Raw genomic sequence first — 16,028 nt, 5'->3', positions numbered from 1 at the left:
AGGGAAGTAGGTATGTTATTTCCATCTTTAAATGAAAAAAAAAACAACAACAAACCCTGCCTCTTTGAAATTAAGTAACTTCCCAAAGTCACAGCACTAGAAAGACCATATAGGGACCAAGACTTCTACCTCATGCTCTCCAGAGCCAAATTGTCACAGGGCACTGGTCTAATTGACCTTGGGACCCTGAGGGCCCCTCAAAGTAATGACTGATAAGTAGAATGTCTGTGTCTCTGAGGTGGGTCACACCAGGGTAGGGTAGCAACAAGGAAAGTAATTTTGGGGTTTAGATGATAGCAGAGTCATAGAACGATTCTAAGGGTTTGATTTTCACACAGAATAGGACCATCTGGGACTTGCTCTTTGCCCAGTTGTCATCATGTCAATTCCCACTCAGGGTGGCCCTCTGTGTGTCTGAAGAGAACTGTGCTCTATACGGTTTTCAATGCCTGATTTTTTGGAAGTAGATTACCAACTTCTTTTTTGAGGTACCTGGGGTGGATTCAAACCACCAACCTTGCAGCTAGCAACCAAGCACATGAACTGTTTTCACCACCCAAGAACTCCTGGTCTTTTTCCTGAAACAGTGTTAACCTGAGCCTTAATTGGCCTTTCTCAGTTTCACCACTTTCCATTGGGTAAATGAGGGCCAGGTGTACCTCTCACCCTGGAAGTCCCAGATTTTCTGACTTTCTCTTTTCTTCCATCCCTATCTGTAAATTGATGGATTCTTTTCTCAGGCTGCTCAGGTGAGGATTGGTCAAGTATACCTAACCACTATTGACCTTCTCAGACTCTCATCTGTGAATAGTACCCTGGGTTCGTTAGGTGCTTACCTGCTTCTCAGGTAATCACAAGTGGCAGCGTCCCCACCTACCTTGTCATTGTATCATGTTGGCTTTCCATCTTGATATCCTTGCTGCCCACTGCCTGGCCCAAAGCCAGTACCACATGTTTTATATTTTTAAGTTTATGGCAGCATTGTATACTTGCTTGTAGGTACCAGTTTCTGTGCTATTAACATTTTACAGGTAACCAACAACCCAAAGTAATAGTAGTGACAGCAAACATAGCTTTGTGCTTTCATTTCAAGATTGTGACTGTGGGTAAGGGCCCATGTGTTTTCTCAGTAAAGGGCATGGACCAAAGGAACAAATCTTACTTGGCACCTTCTGTTCTTGTGGCAGAGGGAGTGGAGCAAAAACTCTGGTATGAACTCACTATACTCTGCTGTGGTTGTCATTCTACTCCCTCTATGCTGATGACCAGAGTGGGAACCCTGGTTAAACCCAATAGTGGTATAGGAAAGCTGATCCCCTAAGGAGAGTTATTGCAGGTCCTGTGGCCATATGGTACAGGGAGCAGGAATACAGCCTACCACACATGGGTCCCAAAAACTGAGAGGAAGAAGGGAAAGTTCTTGAAGTAGAAGGATAAGTTGAAGTGAAGGAATTGAAGTAGGAATAGAGATGGAAGAAGCAGAAACAGAATTAAAAGTAGAGGTAGAAGTAGATATAGGAGACACAGAAGTGGAAGAATGAGAAGAAGAAAAATAGAAATAGAAGAAGTAGAAGAAATAGAAATACAAAAAGTATAACAGAAATAGAAGAAGTAGAAACAGACAAAGTAGAACTAGGAGTAGAAGAAATAAAAATAAAATAAACAGAAATAAAAGCAGAAAAATAGGAATAGAAGTAGATGTACAAGTAGTAGTAGTAGAAAAATAAGTACAAATATAAGAAGCAATAGAAGAAGCTGAAATAGAGGAAGAATAGGATAGGTGGAAGTTGAAGACATAGAAATAGAAGTAGAATAAGAAATGGAAGTAGATGAACTAGAAGTAGAAGGAATAGAAAAAGTAGTAGAAGTAGAAACAGAAGTAAAAATAGTAGAAGAAATAGGAATGGAAGAAGTAAATACAGAATAAGTAGAAGAAATAGAAGTAGACATAGACGTACAAGTAGAAAAACTAGAATCAGAAATAGAAGAAGAGAAAAAGTAAAACTTGAAGTAGATATCAGAGAAGTTTTCCAAGATTGGGACTGAGGAGGTAGCAGGGAAGTGACGAGAGGTGTTGAGACCTGGTCAGAAGATGAGTTCCTGTTCCTGTCCTCTCTCTTCCTTTCTGAGCAACATGAATGCCATTTCCTTGTGGTTTCCTGAGCTGCAACATGAAGACAGACTCATATTGTACATTCCTTCTTATCCCTGGCTTTGAGAATCATACCTGCTAATCTATTTAAGACTTCCTTGAGTTAGGAACTATGCCAACATAAAGGAGTGAGTCCTGTGTGGCACTGTAGAAGAAAGCACTGGACCATAAGGTCAGTTTGAACCACAAGGTTGGCAGTTCAAACCCACCAGCCACTCCTAGGAAACCCTATATAGTGTTGCTGTGAGTCAGAATCGACTCCATGGCACTTAACAACAACAGCATCATTAACCATGGAAGGGCCTGGGTGTCAGGGTTTTGCCTGGCAGCTGAACCTGTGTGCCCTCTGACTCCCCTGTTCCTCTTCTCTAGGGGCCTGGATCATCACTGGAGGGTCCCATGCTGGGGTGATGAAACAGGTGGGTGAAGCCGTGAGGGACTTCAGCCTAAGCAGCAGCTACAAAGAAGGCGATGTCATCACCATTGGAGTTGCCACATGGGGCACTGTTCATAACCGGGAGAGTCTGGTCCACCCCACAGTGAGCATGGCCTGCCCTGGGGTAGGGGTGGATCAGAGTAGGAGAGGAGTGAGTGGACGAGGGTGTGAGGACCACACCCATAGGTATGAAAACAACAGACCTCCATCTGACCACCAGATGGTACAGTGGGTTCAGAAGATGCCCCCAGCCCCAAGTCCTACCCACACTATGGACCCAGTGACCTGGAACAAGCAGTTGTCATGGCTAGACTCCAGTTTCCTTTTTCAATACCAGAGGAAGGACCCATATAAGAGCCATCTTAGAGTCACCATGGTCTGAGGGCCATCCCTATGGCTCCTCTGATGAGAGACTGTGAAATGGACTTGGGAGGGAAGTAACTTGGACAAGGTCATAGCGGATGAACTCCTGAGCTGCACTGAACCCAGCCCATTTGATCCCCAAACCTGAGCTTTGAACTTCTGCGTGGTGAGTTCCTCCCCCATGATTGTCGGAGTAGAACTGTGCCCTGTAGAGTTTTCAGTATTGTTTGTTTTGCAAGTAGACTATCAAATCTTTCTTCCAAGGTACATCTGAGTAGGCTCAAGTTGCCAATCTTTCAGTTAGCATTCAAGTACATCAACCATTTGTGCCACCCAGAGACTCTGAGGTCTCCTCAGTCCAAGAAACTCCATTGTGCTATGAGTCCAAGTGGTCAGTGCCAGCTGTAAGCTTCCCTTTTAGGAGGAACGATGGAGCTCAACTGTCTTTGTAAATGATTTGACAGCAAGAATCAATGACTTAAATATGGAGACTGGAGTTGGAAAAGGTCATGGGGCTCATTCAACAAGTTTTTTTTTTAAGGACATATTATGTTTGATGTAGTGAATGGTTAAGAAAATTCGGGCAATATGGACTTATGACTTGTGGAGGAGACTTTCCTTTAACTGCCTTGTTAATGAATGGATATTTGTGCATGGTGTCCTTCATCTGCTCTGGAAAAGGCCACTAGCACTTATCCCTAGGAGGAAGACATTCCTCGGCATGGAGAGTCCTCTGCTTGTCACAGATGCCCACTGGGGATTCAGCCAGGCACTGGTCAGTCTGTGCTGGCCTTTGTCTCTGCTTCCTTTTGTGTCAGAATCCAAGATGGGTGCAACTGGCAGTGTTGGATAGACTATTTGGTCTTCCACACTCATTGTACTGATTGGAAAATGGAGGTTAAGAGAAGTTGGGTGATTTCCAAGATTCTGTTTACTATGCTCCCCATTCCCAGTCCACAAGACTTCCAATTATACCATACGTCCATCTTCTATGGACGGAGATGGGAACTATCCCTCAAGGCTTGAGCACAATCTCTACCCTTTGTGGACATGAGAGATGTGTCCTGACCTAGCACCCCCTGTATGAGTATCTTGTGGCTGCTGTAACAAATTACCATAAATCTGGAAATGTATCTTCTCAGAGTTTTGGAAGTCTGAAATCAATATCACTTGACCCAAATCAAGATGTCGTTAGGGCCATGCTCCCTCCAGAGGCTCTAGAGGACTCTTTCTTGTCTCTCCCAGATCCTGGTGGTCCCAGGTACTCCTAGTGGCTGTATAAATTCAATCTCTGTCTCCATCTTCACATTCCTTCTCTTCTCTGTGTGTCTAATCTCCCTCTATTTTCCTGTTATAAGGACACTTGCCCAGCTAGATAGTCTAGAATAATCTCCTTCATCTCATGATCCTTAACCATATTTACAAAAATTTCTCCAAATAAGGTGACATTATAATTTCTAAGGACTACAATGTAGACGTGAATAATGGGCTGGTAGTGTAGTGATTATGTGTAGGGCTGCTAATCTTACAGTCAGCAGTTTGACACTACCAGCTGTTTTGTAGGAGAACGATGAGGCTTCTGCTCCAGAATGATTTACAGCCTCAGAAACCCTATGTAGGGTCGCTTTGGGTCAGAACCGACTCCTTGGCACACCACCACCACCACCATTATTCAGGCTACTAGACCCCCTCATTGGAGTTCCTGTGGCACAAATGTTAACAAGTTTAACTGCTAAGTGAAAGTTTGGAGGTCCAACTCCACCCAGACAGAGGCACCTCAGAAGACAGGCTTGGTGATCTGCTTTTGAAAACTCGGCCATTAAGAACCCTATGGAGTACAATTCTACTCTGACACACATGAAGTCGCCATGAGTCAGAGGCTGACTTGAGGGCAACTGGGTTGGGTTTTTCAGTTTAGAGCTCTCATTCCCAGTGTTAAAGACATAATACTTTTTGTACATTAGTCGAACTCTTGTCTGGCCATCCCAGGGCGGCTTCCCTGCTGAGTATGTTCTGGATGAGGAAGGCCAGGGGAACCTTACCTGTCTGGACAGCAACCACTCCCACTTCATCCTGGTGGACGATGGAACCCATGGTCAATATGGGGTGGAGATTCGCTTGAGGACCAGGCTGGAGAAGTTCATATCAGAGCAGACAAAGGAAAGGGGAGGTGAGTGAGGTGGGCTGTCTGGGCACTCAGCAAGGACCAGGGTTGTCAGGATGTTCACACGCTCATTGGGATGGCACACTGAGATGTGTTGGATGTACCTATGCTTCTTGTCCCACTGTCTCTTTTCACCTGATCTGTAAAAATTGCACCAGATGATGTTAACATGGGCAAGCACAACTTTATTACAAGATAATTTCTGTAAGGGAAGAGAAAGGGCTAAGGAATCAGGGGCAGGGCGGAGAGCACAGGAGCCTCCCCTTATTTAAGAGGAGATGATGGTTGGCCAGGGTGAGTAATTTACTGAGGTTGTAATTAGGGTTAGTCTGCTTGGAATGCCTTGGTTTCTTATAAGGGGCCCTGGTACTGGGAGATCCAGGAGGGAAAGAGAGGTGAGGGTTGGGTGCTCAGAGAGAGGAAGGTTTTGGAGACATTCTATAGTTATTTAAACAAGAGTAGACAAGTAAGCTCTTCTTGGTCAGTTAAAATAAACCTTCTTCTGAACACCCAAGTAGGAATGGTATTCTTGAACAAAGGGCTCCAATAAAATTCAGTTCATTGAGGTGACCTTCTTCCACCCTTGTATGCAAACCCGTTAGACCAGTAGAAGGAAAGTCAGGGCAGCCTCTGCTTTTATGCTCAGGCACAGGTAATAGACCACACCGTCCTGGTGTGGCTAATGCATCAGACTGCAAAGTTGTTTGAACTGCAAGGTCAGTGGTTCAAGCTCACCAGTCACTGCTTGGAAACCCTATACAGGGTTGCTATGGGTCAGAATCGATTCGACGGCACTTAACAACAACAACAACATGGTTAGTTGAAATCATAGTACAGCTTCACATTCAGAAGTCAGGATGGGGAAGAGGTAAAACTTGGAATTGGATGTCTGCTCCTTGTAGATGGGATGGGATGGCTTTAAGGACATTTGTGGGTCAACTATATAGGATGATGGGTGTGTTTTGAGGAGAGGGGGAAGAAAGGATCAGAGAGAATAGGCCCTGTACCTGGATTGGTTGGGAAGCCTTTAGAGCCATGCAAATTTGTCAGGACAGAGTTCTGAACCCTCCCCCAGAGTCTCTGGATGAAGTTGATAACCTGCATTTGTAACAATTCCTATGTTTTGCTGTTGCTACTGGCCCAGGGACTCCATTTGGAAAACCCCAGCTTTGACTGAGGAAACCCAGGCTAGAAATGGTTTGGGGTGTGAGCATGTGCAAATAGGATCTGGATATAAAATTAAGTGCCCAGGGAAGGAGGCTTCTAAAGTTTTAACTAGGCTTCCTTTTGGCTGTGCCAGGAGGAGGGTGTTGCTGGAAAGGCAGACAGAGGACAGACTTCTGGCCTTGCTCCTGCTCTGTGCAGGATACTTCTTTGGTTGACATGTCCCCACAGGTGACTTCAGATTTTGAGAAGCCACAGAAAGGGTCTCAAAGTCATAGTCATAACAAGTTGAGTGACCTGCCTGATAGAGAAGACATGCATGGGGAATCTGGGGTGCCAGCTGTAATCAACCATGGATAGGAGCAGTCCAGTGACAAACAGAGTGTTCTTGAGTTTGCAGTGATTTATACAGAGTAACGCAGAAGAAAGGCCTGACAATCTGTTTCCAAAAGTTCACAGCTTTGAAAATGCTATGGAGTACAGTTCTACTGTATGTACTTGGGGTCACCATGAGTCAGAATCAGCTCGATAGCAACAGGCATTGGTGGGTAGAGAGTAAGCCAATCATCTGCAAACTCTGGAGCCTTAATCTTTTAAAGCTACCAGGACTGTGAATCAGTTTGAGTTAGTTCAGCCAGGCTAATGCAGCAAAATCTGGGCAAACCCAAATTTGTAAAATGTGGGTGTATGAGACAATAACCATAATGGGGAAAATCATGAATTGAAGTCCTAGAATGGGAAACTTGGAGGGAATTTCTTTTAGGAGCTTGATGTGGGAGATTGAATTATTGCCAGGAACCTAGTGGCGCTGTGGGTTAGACTATGGGCTGCAAACTGCAAGGCCAGTGGTTCAAACTCACTAGCTGTTCCTTGGAAGAAAGATAAGGCTGTCTGTTCCTAAAAAAGATTTACAGTCTTGGAAGCCCTATCTAGGGTCACTGGGGGTTGGAATCTACTTGATGGCAATAGACTTTTTTTTTAATCGAAAATAACACACATTCAAAGAGATATGGTCAGCCACCATCTTTGAACTGAGCACCATTGTTTCTGATTCTGTCAATCAAAAAATGTGGTTGCTATGCAACTCAACAGTGCTGCCCTGTATAGGGCTTCTGGCTGGTGATGGTGATGTGCTATAGAGTCTGTTCTGATTCCTAGAAGCCTTATATAGGATTTCTGAGGCTGTAAATCTTTATGGGATGGACTGAGAAAGGCTGTGTGCCTGTGGGCAGGAGGTATCATATGCTTCTAACAGAATATCAAGCTGTAATTTTTCCTATTCTGGTTGTTGGTTCAGTATGCCCACATTTTACAAATTTGAATTTATTCTGGTTTCACTTCATTGGCCTTGACTGAATCAGGAAGAACTGGTTTGAAGTCTGAAAGCTTATTATCTATAATAAATCTTCCAACTGAACTTCAACAGGTGACTAGGAAAGGCAGTTTCAGTACTGTGAACTGGAGATGGTAGGGGAACGGGGAAGTGTCCTCATGGTAGAGGGTTTGCACCCCCTGGTTCAGGACACCATGCTTTATCCTAGGGGTGGCCATCAAGATCCCCATCGTCTGTGTGGTACTGGAGGGAGGACCTGGCACGCTGAATGTGAGTACTGGCTGGGCTGGGCTGGGACTGCTTGGGTTTGGTCCTGATGCAGATGTTTGATAGGTCCAAAGACCTTTTGCCAACATTTCAGGAAATTATTGGCAGGAGATGGCAATGGGCTTGTCCACCCTGAGATGGAGTAAGTGAGGGCCCAACATTTTACAAGAGGACCATCTCCAGATGGCACCATCAGAGAACTGTTGGTTGGCACCTTGGCCTGGGAGGGTAGAATTGGGTCCATGGAGTTGCCTGGTATGGATGTTAGAGAGTTTGATTCCAGAGGGAGAGGATGCAGGATGCCTTGGATTCCAGACCATTCCTTTCCCTCCCCTCACTTCCACCCCATGACTGGGCCAGTGGGTACGGTTATTTCTACAACTCCACTGCTCAGACTCCCCCAGGTGTGTTTTTAAAGTGCAGACCCTTGGACATCTCTTCCCTCCCCCTCACCAGATCTATGGAATCAGCAGCTATATTTAAGTTCCTCTTGAGCTCTGGTAAGGAGTCCTGGTATGGTGCTGTGGGTTAATGCACTAGACTGCGAAGTCATTAGAATTGCAAGGTCACCAGTTCAAGCTCAGCAGCTGCTCCTTGGAAACCCTACACAGGGTCACTATGGGTTGGAACGGACTCAACAGCACTTAACAGCACAGCAACAACAGAGCTCTGGTAGCCTGGTGGGTTACAAGTTGGCAAGTTGGGCTTCTAACCATAAGGTTAGTCATTTGAATATACCAGTTGCTCTGTGGGAGAAAGATGAGATAGTCTGCTCCCATAAAGATTTTTTTTTTTTTCACACATATGAAACAAAAAAATCTATATTCATTTAAATGATCCAAAGGACACAAGGCAAGTCAGCCTCCTGCCCTCAGTCACACAGCCTTTCTCAGTCCATCCCATAAAGATTTACAGCCTTGGAAAGCCTATACGAGGCTGAGTCAGAACTGACTCAACGGCATTGACAACACAACAGTGATTTTAACACATTGCTAATGGGCTGCCTAGGTTCTCTAGTGCTTCTGTAAAACAAATTCCATGAGTGGGTGACTTGAAAGAACAGAAATTTATTTTCTCACAATTTAGGAGGTTGTTGTTGTTAGGTGCCATCAAGTTGGTACTGACTCATAGCAACACTGTGCACAACAAAATGAAACACTAGCCCATCTTGTGCCAACCTCACAATCATTACTACCTTTGAGCCCATTTCTGCTGTTACTGTGCCAATCTATCTCATTGGAGGTCTTCCTCTTTCTCATTTATCTTCTACTTTACCTAGTGTGATATCCTTCTCTAGGGACTGGTCCCTTCTGATAACATGTCTGAAGTATAAGAGACGAAGCTTGCCATCTTGGCTTTTAGGGAGCATTCTGGCTGTACTTCTTCCAACACAGATTTGCTTGTTCTTTTGGCAGTCCATGGTACTTTAAATAATCTCCTCCAACACCCAAACCCAAATACATTATTTCTTCTGTGGTCTTCTTTATTCATTGTTTAAGAGGTTAGAAGTCTGAATTCAGGGCACTGGCTATAGGGAAGGTGGTCTTTTGGTCAATTCTGGGAGAGATTCTGTCTCAAGCTTCTTTGGCTCTGGCATTCCTCAGTGCTGGGCAACCTTCCCGTGACCTCTGTCTTTCCCCGTTTGTACTGCTTGTCTCTGTTTCTATGGTATTCCCTGTAACTAGGTAATGATTAGGTTTAGTATGCACCCTATCCAACGGAGCCTCATTGATGTAATTAAAAAACAAAACAAAAAACCCTATTCCTTGTGGTACAGTGGGTTGAGCATTGGGCTGCTAACCTCAAGGTTGGCAGTTCAAACCCACCAGCAATTCTGTGCGAGAAAGATGTGGCAGTCTGCTCGGCTTGATGGCAGTGAGTTTTGGGATTCCCCACCAGTATTACACAGGTATGTTGTTGCTATGTGCCATCAAGTCGATTCTGACTCTTAACGACCTAATAGGACAGAGTAGAACTGCTTCATACAGTTTCCTAGCCTGTAAACTTTATGAAAGCAGATTGCCATGAATTTTTTCTCCTGTGGAGCTGCTGGTAGTCTTGAACCGCTAATCCTTCAGTTAGCAGCCGAGTGTTTAACCATTGTGCCATCGAGGCTCTTTTACAATGGTATAGGGGGTAAGGATAGGGATGATGGAGGTATTGGGGTCAGTATTCCAACACATTTTTTTTTTGAGGGGGACAAGTTAATCTACAGCATGACCTTTATTTGGAAACCACCCTGTGGTGTGTGGTTTGCCTCTTGAACACAACCTTAACCCATTTTATTTCTGCTGTAGGAATGTATGATGATATTACAGCCTGAGGATTCAGGGGCAAGAATATGAACATTTTCTTTACAGTATAGTGAAAAACGGTCCTGCTTCTGTTTTGTAACATCAGGAGATTACCCTGAAATGTCTGGCTGGATATAATACAGGATGTAATACAGATACCATTCATAGAGTCTATTTGGAATTTGTCTACTGGCTAAAATTTCTTTATGACTTCAGAATCAATACTGGCAGTGCTTTCTTGGTCTTACGTATATGCTGTTTGTTGCTGTTGTTAAATGCCATTGAGTTGGTTCCAAATCATAGCAACCCTGTTTAGGGTTTCTGAGGAGGGTCTGGTGAGTTTGCACTGCCCGTCTTGGTTAGCAGTTCAGAGTAGTAGAACATTTGAGTCTCCTTACATGTATGTTCCCAGCTGAGGCTGATACAGCAACGTTCTGCCTCTGTTTCCTCTCTTGTACGGTAAACAGGTGACCTTTCTGAGGTCTATTTAGTACCATGTTTTGTTTTGCTTTTTTCAGTTTTGTACTTTTTTTGGGTGATTTTGCTGTTTAAAAGGCAGCCAAGTGCTGAAGTGGTCTGGTGCTCCTAGCTATAGTAAAGTTGCACTCTGCCTTGCAGAGAAAACTTGTGTGGTAGATAAACTTGATGCAGCCATGTGTTATAGTGCTATTGTTCACAACTTCAGTTTTAATGCATGTTAAATGTATCTTTAAACAGAAGTCGGCATAAAACAAGGTTACATATTGATCAATGAATAAAAATGTGGTGACCAGAGCCTCACAGGAACCTAACCTGTATTTTCCTTCTGGCAGTGGTTTTCTGTATTTGCTAATACAATATTCATGATGCTATTAAAGGACACACCGCTATGAATACTGAGACTAGACCCCGCTACTTCACATGTAGGCTGTTGGTGATTGGATGCTGTGAACTCACCACAGAGCAGCACTTACTCATGTGGGAGGTGTCCTTCCTGCCCTATAGCTTTGTTAGCAGTCACTTCCTGGAGCTAAGCAGAAGCTAGATGTCATATGATTTGTCTTGGGCCTTAGAGAAGGAGTCTTACTCCTCATCCATGCTGCAGGCTTCCGTTTGCGGAGGGTCATGCTCCTGTCTACGTGTCAGTGGGTGGAAATATCAAGGGACCTTTTATCACAGCGGTGCTGTTGATTGTTTCAGGTGGACACCTGAAACAACTAGTATGTCAGGTGTCCACCCATAGCACACCAGGATCAGCCACATTCCCCTCTGAGCAAGCAGTAGGATGCTCCAGCTAATGAAGACCAGCAGTGTTGTTGTTGTCAGGTGCCATCGAGTTGGAACCGACTTATAGCGACCCCATGCACAGCAGAACGAAACAATGTCTGATCCTGGGCCAATCTCACTACCGCTGTCACACTTGATGCCATCAATGATGCCACCTGGCTGATCCATCTCGTTGGGGGGTCTTCCTCTTTTTCTCTGACCCTCCATCTTACCCAACATGACATCCTTCTCCAGCGACTATTCCCTCCTGACAATATGTCCAAAGTGTGAGAGACGAAGCTTAGCCATCCTGGCCTCCAAGGAGCACTCTGGCTGTACTTCTTCCAAAACAAATCTATTAGTTCTTTTGGCAGTCCATGGCACTTTTAGTATTTCCCTAATTCAGTTAGCCCTGAAATGAAACATTGTTAAAGCTTGAGAATTTCCCATTTCACAAAGTATCAGAGAGGCAAGGATTCTGGAACCTGGGGTTAAGGGGGCAGTGGTACCCTGGTGGTACAGTGGTTAAGCGCTGAGCTGCCAATTCAAAGACTGACAGTCCTAACCCACCAGCTGCTTTATGGGAGAGTGATTTGACAGTCAAGATCTCCTTGGAAACCCTACGGTGTAGTTCTACTCTGTCCTACAGGATTATTATGAGTTAGAATCAACTTCATGGCACTGGGTTTTTACATTGACCCACTTGGGAACTCTGGTAGCACAGTGGTTATGAATCAGGCTGCTAATCTCAGGGTCAGCAGTTCAAAACTACCAGCTGGTCTGTGGGAGAAAGATGAGGCTTTCTGCTCCTGTAAAGATTTACAGCCTCGGAAACCCTGTATAGGGTCCCTATGCACGGCACGTAACCACCACCACCACCACTTGGGAAAGGTCAGCTGTTTTGTACTGTTTACAAGCCGTCAAACAGCAGTTTCACAATCATGCTATTTGTATTAGTTTTCTGTGGCTGCGGTAACAAAGTACCACAACCAGATGGCTTAAAAAACAAGAGAAATGTATTCTCTCACCCTTTTGGAGGCTGGGAATCCAAAATCAGCAGGGTGATGCCATCTCAGAGGCTTTAGAGGACGCTCCTTTCTTGTCTCTCCTGCTCAGGCATTCCGTGGTTTGTAGAAGCAGGTTCATCTGGCTGTCTTCTCTCTGTGTCTTAGCCTCTTCTCCTCTTATAAGGACCCCAGTTACATAGAATTAGGAGCCCCCTACTCCAGTATGATGTCGTCTTAACTGATAACATCTTCAAAGACCTTGTTTCAAAGTCAGTTCGTGTTCACAGGTATCAGAGGCTTAGGGCTTCAACACATCTTTTATGGGGGACATAATTCAACCCTATTCTCAACACTTGCTCTTTTATGCTTCAGATAACCACATCTTTTCAAGGTATTTTTGTGAGCCTCAGGAATCTCTTGTCTATTTTACCATAAAGAGGGTTATTTAAAAGTAGTACACACCCTAATTTATATTGAGAGTGAGGAAATGTAAACAGGAGACAGCCTGTCTCTAAGCAGATGGTGTTATCCTTTTATAATGCATTTTGTAAACTTATGAGGCGGTCTGCTCTCATAAAGATGTACAGTCTCAGGAACCCTATTTAGGATGGCTATGAGTCAGAATTAACTCAATGGCATTGGGTTTGGGAAAGGTTTATTCTGATAGTTAACAACCGTCACCACTACAAAGGCAGAATGGCTGGTGGTTTCACTCTGCTTCTGTGTTGCAGACCATCTACAATGCCATCACCAACAGCACCCCCTGTGTGATTGTGGCGGGCTCGGGCCGCGTGGCTGATGTCATCGCCCAGGTCGCCAACCTGCCCATCTCAGAGATCACCGTCTCTCTGATCCAGAAGAAACTGAGCATGTTCTTCCAGGATATGGAGACCTTCACGGAAAGCAGAATCGTGGAGTGGACCAAAAAGGTGAGGCAGATGGGCATGCCAGCCACCAGGTGTGTGGTAAGCAGGAACAGAACACATAGGACCAGGGACTGAATGTGCCAGCCGGGATGGGGTGGGAAGTGGGAGGTTTGGGGTTGGCAGGAAGTTTGTCCATTGGGTTCAGGTGCTCTAGTTGAGGCAGCAAGGCTGGCTGTCCAGGGAATGGGTCTCTGGTGGGTCCGACTACATAACACAGCAGAACCCAGTTTTCAAAGATTTTTTGGGTCCCTCATTCTATAAGATAGATGAGTGTGGAGCTGTGGGTTGTGGGGTGGGATAGGGGTGGTAGAAATTCCCTTTAACACTGAACTCTAAGCCTCAGGAAGCAACCTTGAAATCTCGGGTTTGTACCTTTCCTGTTATTGGTTAATTCTCACTGACCCAGGGAGATCACTGCTGTTACAACAGAGAGACATAATTTCCTAGCATTTCGGTCATTTTGTTTTTAAATGAATTGATACCTTGCTTTTTTGTATCAACAATGGGTGGTGGTGTGCTGCAGAGTTGGTGCCGACTCATAGCAACCTTCTATAGGGTTTCTAAGACAGGAAATCTTTACCAGAGGAGAAAACCTTATCTTTCTCCCAGGGAGCACTTGGTAGATTCAGACTGCTGAATTTATGGTTAGCAGCCCAGCTCATAATCCACTATACTACTAGGGCTCCTGGGTGGTAAGCAGGTTTTAAGAAGGGTGAGGGTGTTACAAGGTCCCCTGACAGGCAGTCCCTGAGCAGGTGGGATGCTGTACTTCAATATAAAGGAGTTTCTTTGGGTGATATGAGGTTGGGCATTGAAATCACCCTTAAAATGGCCATCTCATTAATCCAGAGTTCGATTTAGAGGGTTGAGGTGGGGATTTGATGAGATCAGCAGATCTGCAGAGGGACTTTGCCACCCCATGTCCTGACCACAACCCCAGCCACAAGAAAGTGATGGGGGAAAAGTATGTGCCTGGATCCCCCTAAATCTTTTTCACCTGGGGTGAGGTCATGGGATACTTCCCTCCCCGGCCTGTGTTCCCACTGACCCTGATGTTTTTGGCCAAACTCCAAACTGCACGGTTAGAGTCATCCTTTCCAGGACCACCAGTGCCCAAGTAGGTAGAAAGGTAAGACAAAAAGAGATGTAAGGTGGCCAGGAGGCATGCTTGCAGAATGTTCCCTTTGGTTGTTTAAATGATTATATATTCTCAAGTGCTTTTGTGTACATTAAAAAAAAAACAAGCAAAAAAGGGAATAGAAACAAATTGATGATGCACGGAGGGGATTGTAATCATTGTAATGGAACGAAATACGACAGGATGAGTGCAAAACCAATGTTCTCCCATGTAAACTATCACTCAATTCACCTTTAAAAGAAAGAAAAAAAGAGAGATAGGAAAGAGTAGACTGCTAGTTTTTCCTCCTATGCTCTAGTCTTTCTCCCATGGAGGGAACTGCTTGGTGGGTTTGAACTACCAATCTTTCAGTTAACAGCTGAATGCTTAACTATTGCACCACCAGAGATCCTTAGAAACAAACTAGAAACTAAAATTGCTGAGAAAGTTTAGTATCTGTCCCCTAAATAAAACTTTAAAGTAAAAAACAAAACAAAAACAGAGATGTGATAGACAAGTTAACAGACAGTAACAGTAAGACATAGATAGTAAATGTTACAGAGATTAGATTATCATTATTATTAGATTATCATTGGTGCAGTGTGTGCCATCTCATAGCAATCCCTTATGAACTGTTGAACTTTTGGTTAGCAGTCCAGTGCTTATCTACAGCACTACACCAGGACTCAGATAAGACTCAGATAAGACGTAACAGATAAGATAAAGCTGATAATTTATAAAGATAGATGTTTATAGATTGAGATAGCTGTATAGTCATAGATTGAGATAGCTGTATAGTCATAGATTGAGATAGCTGTATAGTCATAGATTTAACGAACTAAACCCATGCTATGAACCTACTATAACTCATGGCAATCTTGTGTGTACCAGAGAACTACACTCCCTGGGGTTTTCTTTATTGTAATCTTAAAGGAAGAGGATTACTACACCTTTCTTTCATGAAACTACTTTGTTGTTGTTAAATGCCAGTCGATTCTGACTCATAGCGACCCTGGTGTGGCGTGCTGCAGGATAATGCATTAGGCAACAAGATCGGTTTGAATCACAAGGTCAGTGGTTTAAACCTACCAATAGCTCCTTGTAAACTCTATACAGAGTTGCTATGACTCAGAACTGACTTGATGACGCTTTGCTACAACATAGGGTTTCCAAAGAGTGGCTGGTGAGTCTGAACTGCCAGCAGTGCTTATCCTACAGCACCATACCAAAACTCCATGTTACCACTGGGTGGGTTCAGATTGCCAATCTTTAGGTTAGTTACAGAGTGCAAACTATTTGTACCATAAGGGAGGGATTCCAACAATATAGACAGACAGACAGATTCATAGATAACAGATAAGGTATCTGTATACAGATAAGCAGACAATCTGTGAAGCAGCATTAGTCCAGCCTGTATTTAATTTCAGGTTGTGAGTTACATGTTCTGTTCTACCCACGCACCGCAGCCAAAGACCACAGGACCAAATTGCATTTAGGGAGGGAGACCACACTCCATTGGCAACTGCAGGGCACCAGAAGAGGGTGTTAGAAAGAGCTTTT

At 44.3% G+C, this 16,028-nt stretch overlaps 1 protein-coding gene across 1 annotated transcript in view; it reads left to right on the top strand.

The window, feature by feature from the left end:
• TRPM2 (transient receptor potential cation channel, subfamily M, member 2) overlaps positions 1–16,028 on the top strand; it is a 91,446-nt gene that overhangs the window by 29,770 nt on the left and 45,648 nt on the right. Inside the window, exons 5-8 of the mRNA XM_006876781.1 lie at positions 2,525–2,691; positions 4,941–5,121; positions 7,821–7,882; positions 13,157–13,354. Of these exons, the coding sequence (XP_006876843.1) occupies positions 2,525–2,691; positions 4,941–5,121; positions 7,821–7,882; positions 13,157–13,354 (608 nt within the window). The remainder of the gene's footprint in view (positions 1–2,524; positions 2,692–4,940; positions 5,122–7,820; positions 7,883–13,156; positions 13,355–16,028) is intronic.

Source organism: Chrysochloris asiatica, unplaced genomic scaffold (genome assembly GCF_000296735.1).
Source record: "Chrysochloris asiatica unplaced genomic scaffold, ChrAsi1.0 scaffold00415, whole genome shotgun sequence".
Classification (NCBI taxonomy): domain Eukaryota; kingdom Metazoa; phylum Chordata; class Mammalia; order Afrosoricida; family Chrysochloridae; genus Chrysochloris; species Chrysochloris asiatica.
Note: the sequence above shows the minus strand (reverse complement) of the source record. Positions and strands in the feature narration are given on the sequence as shown.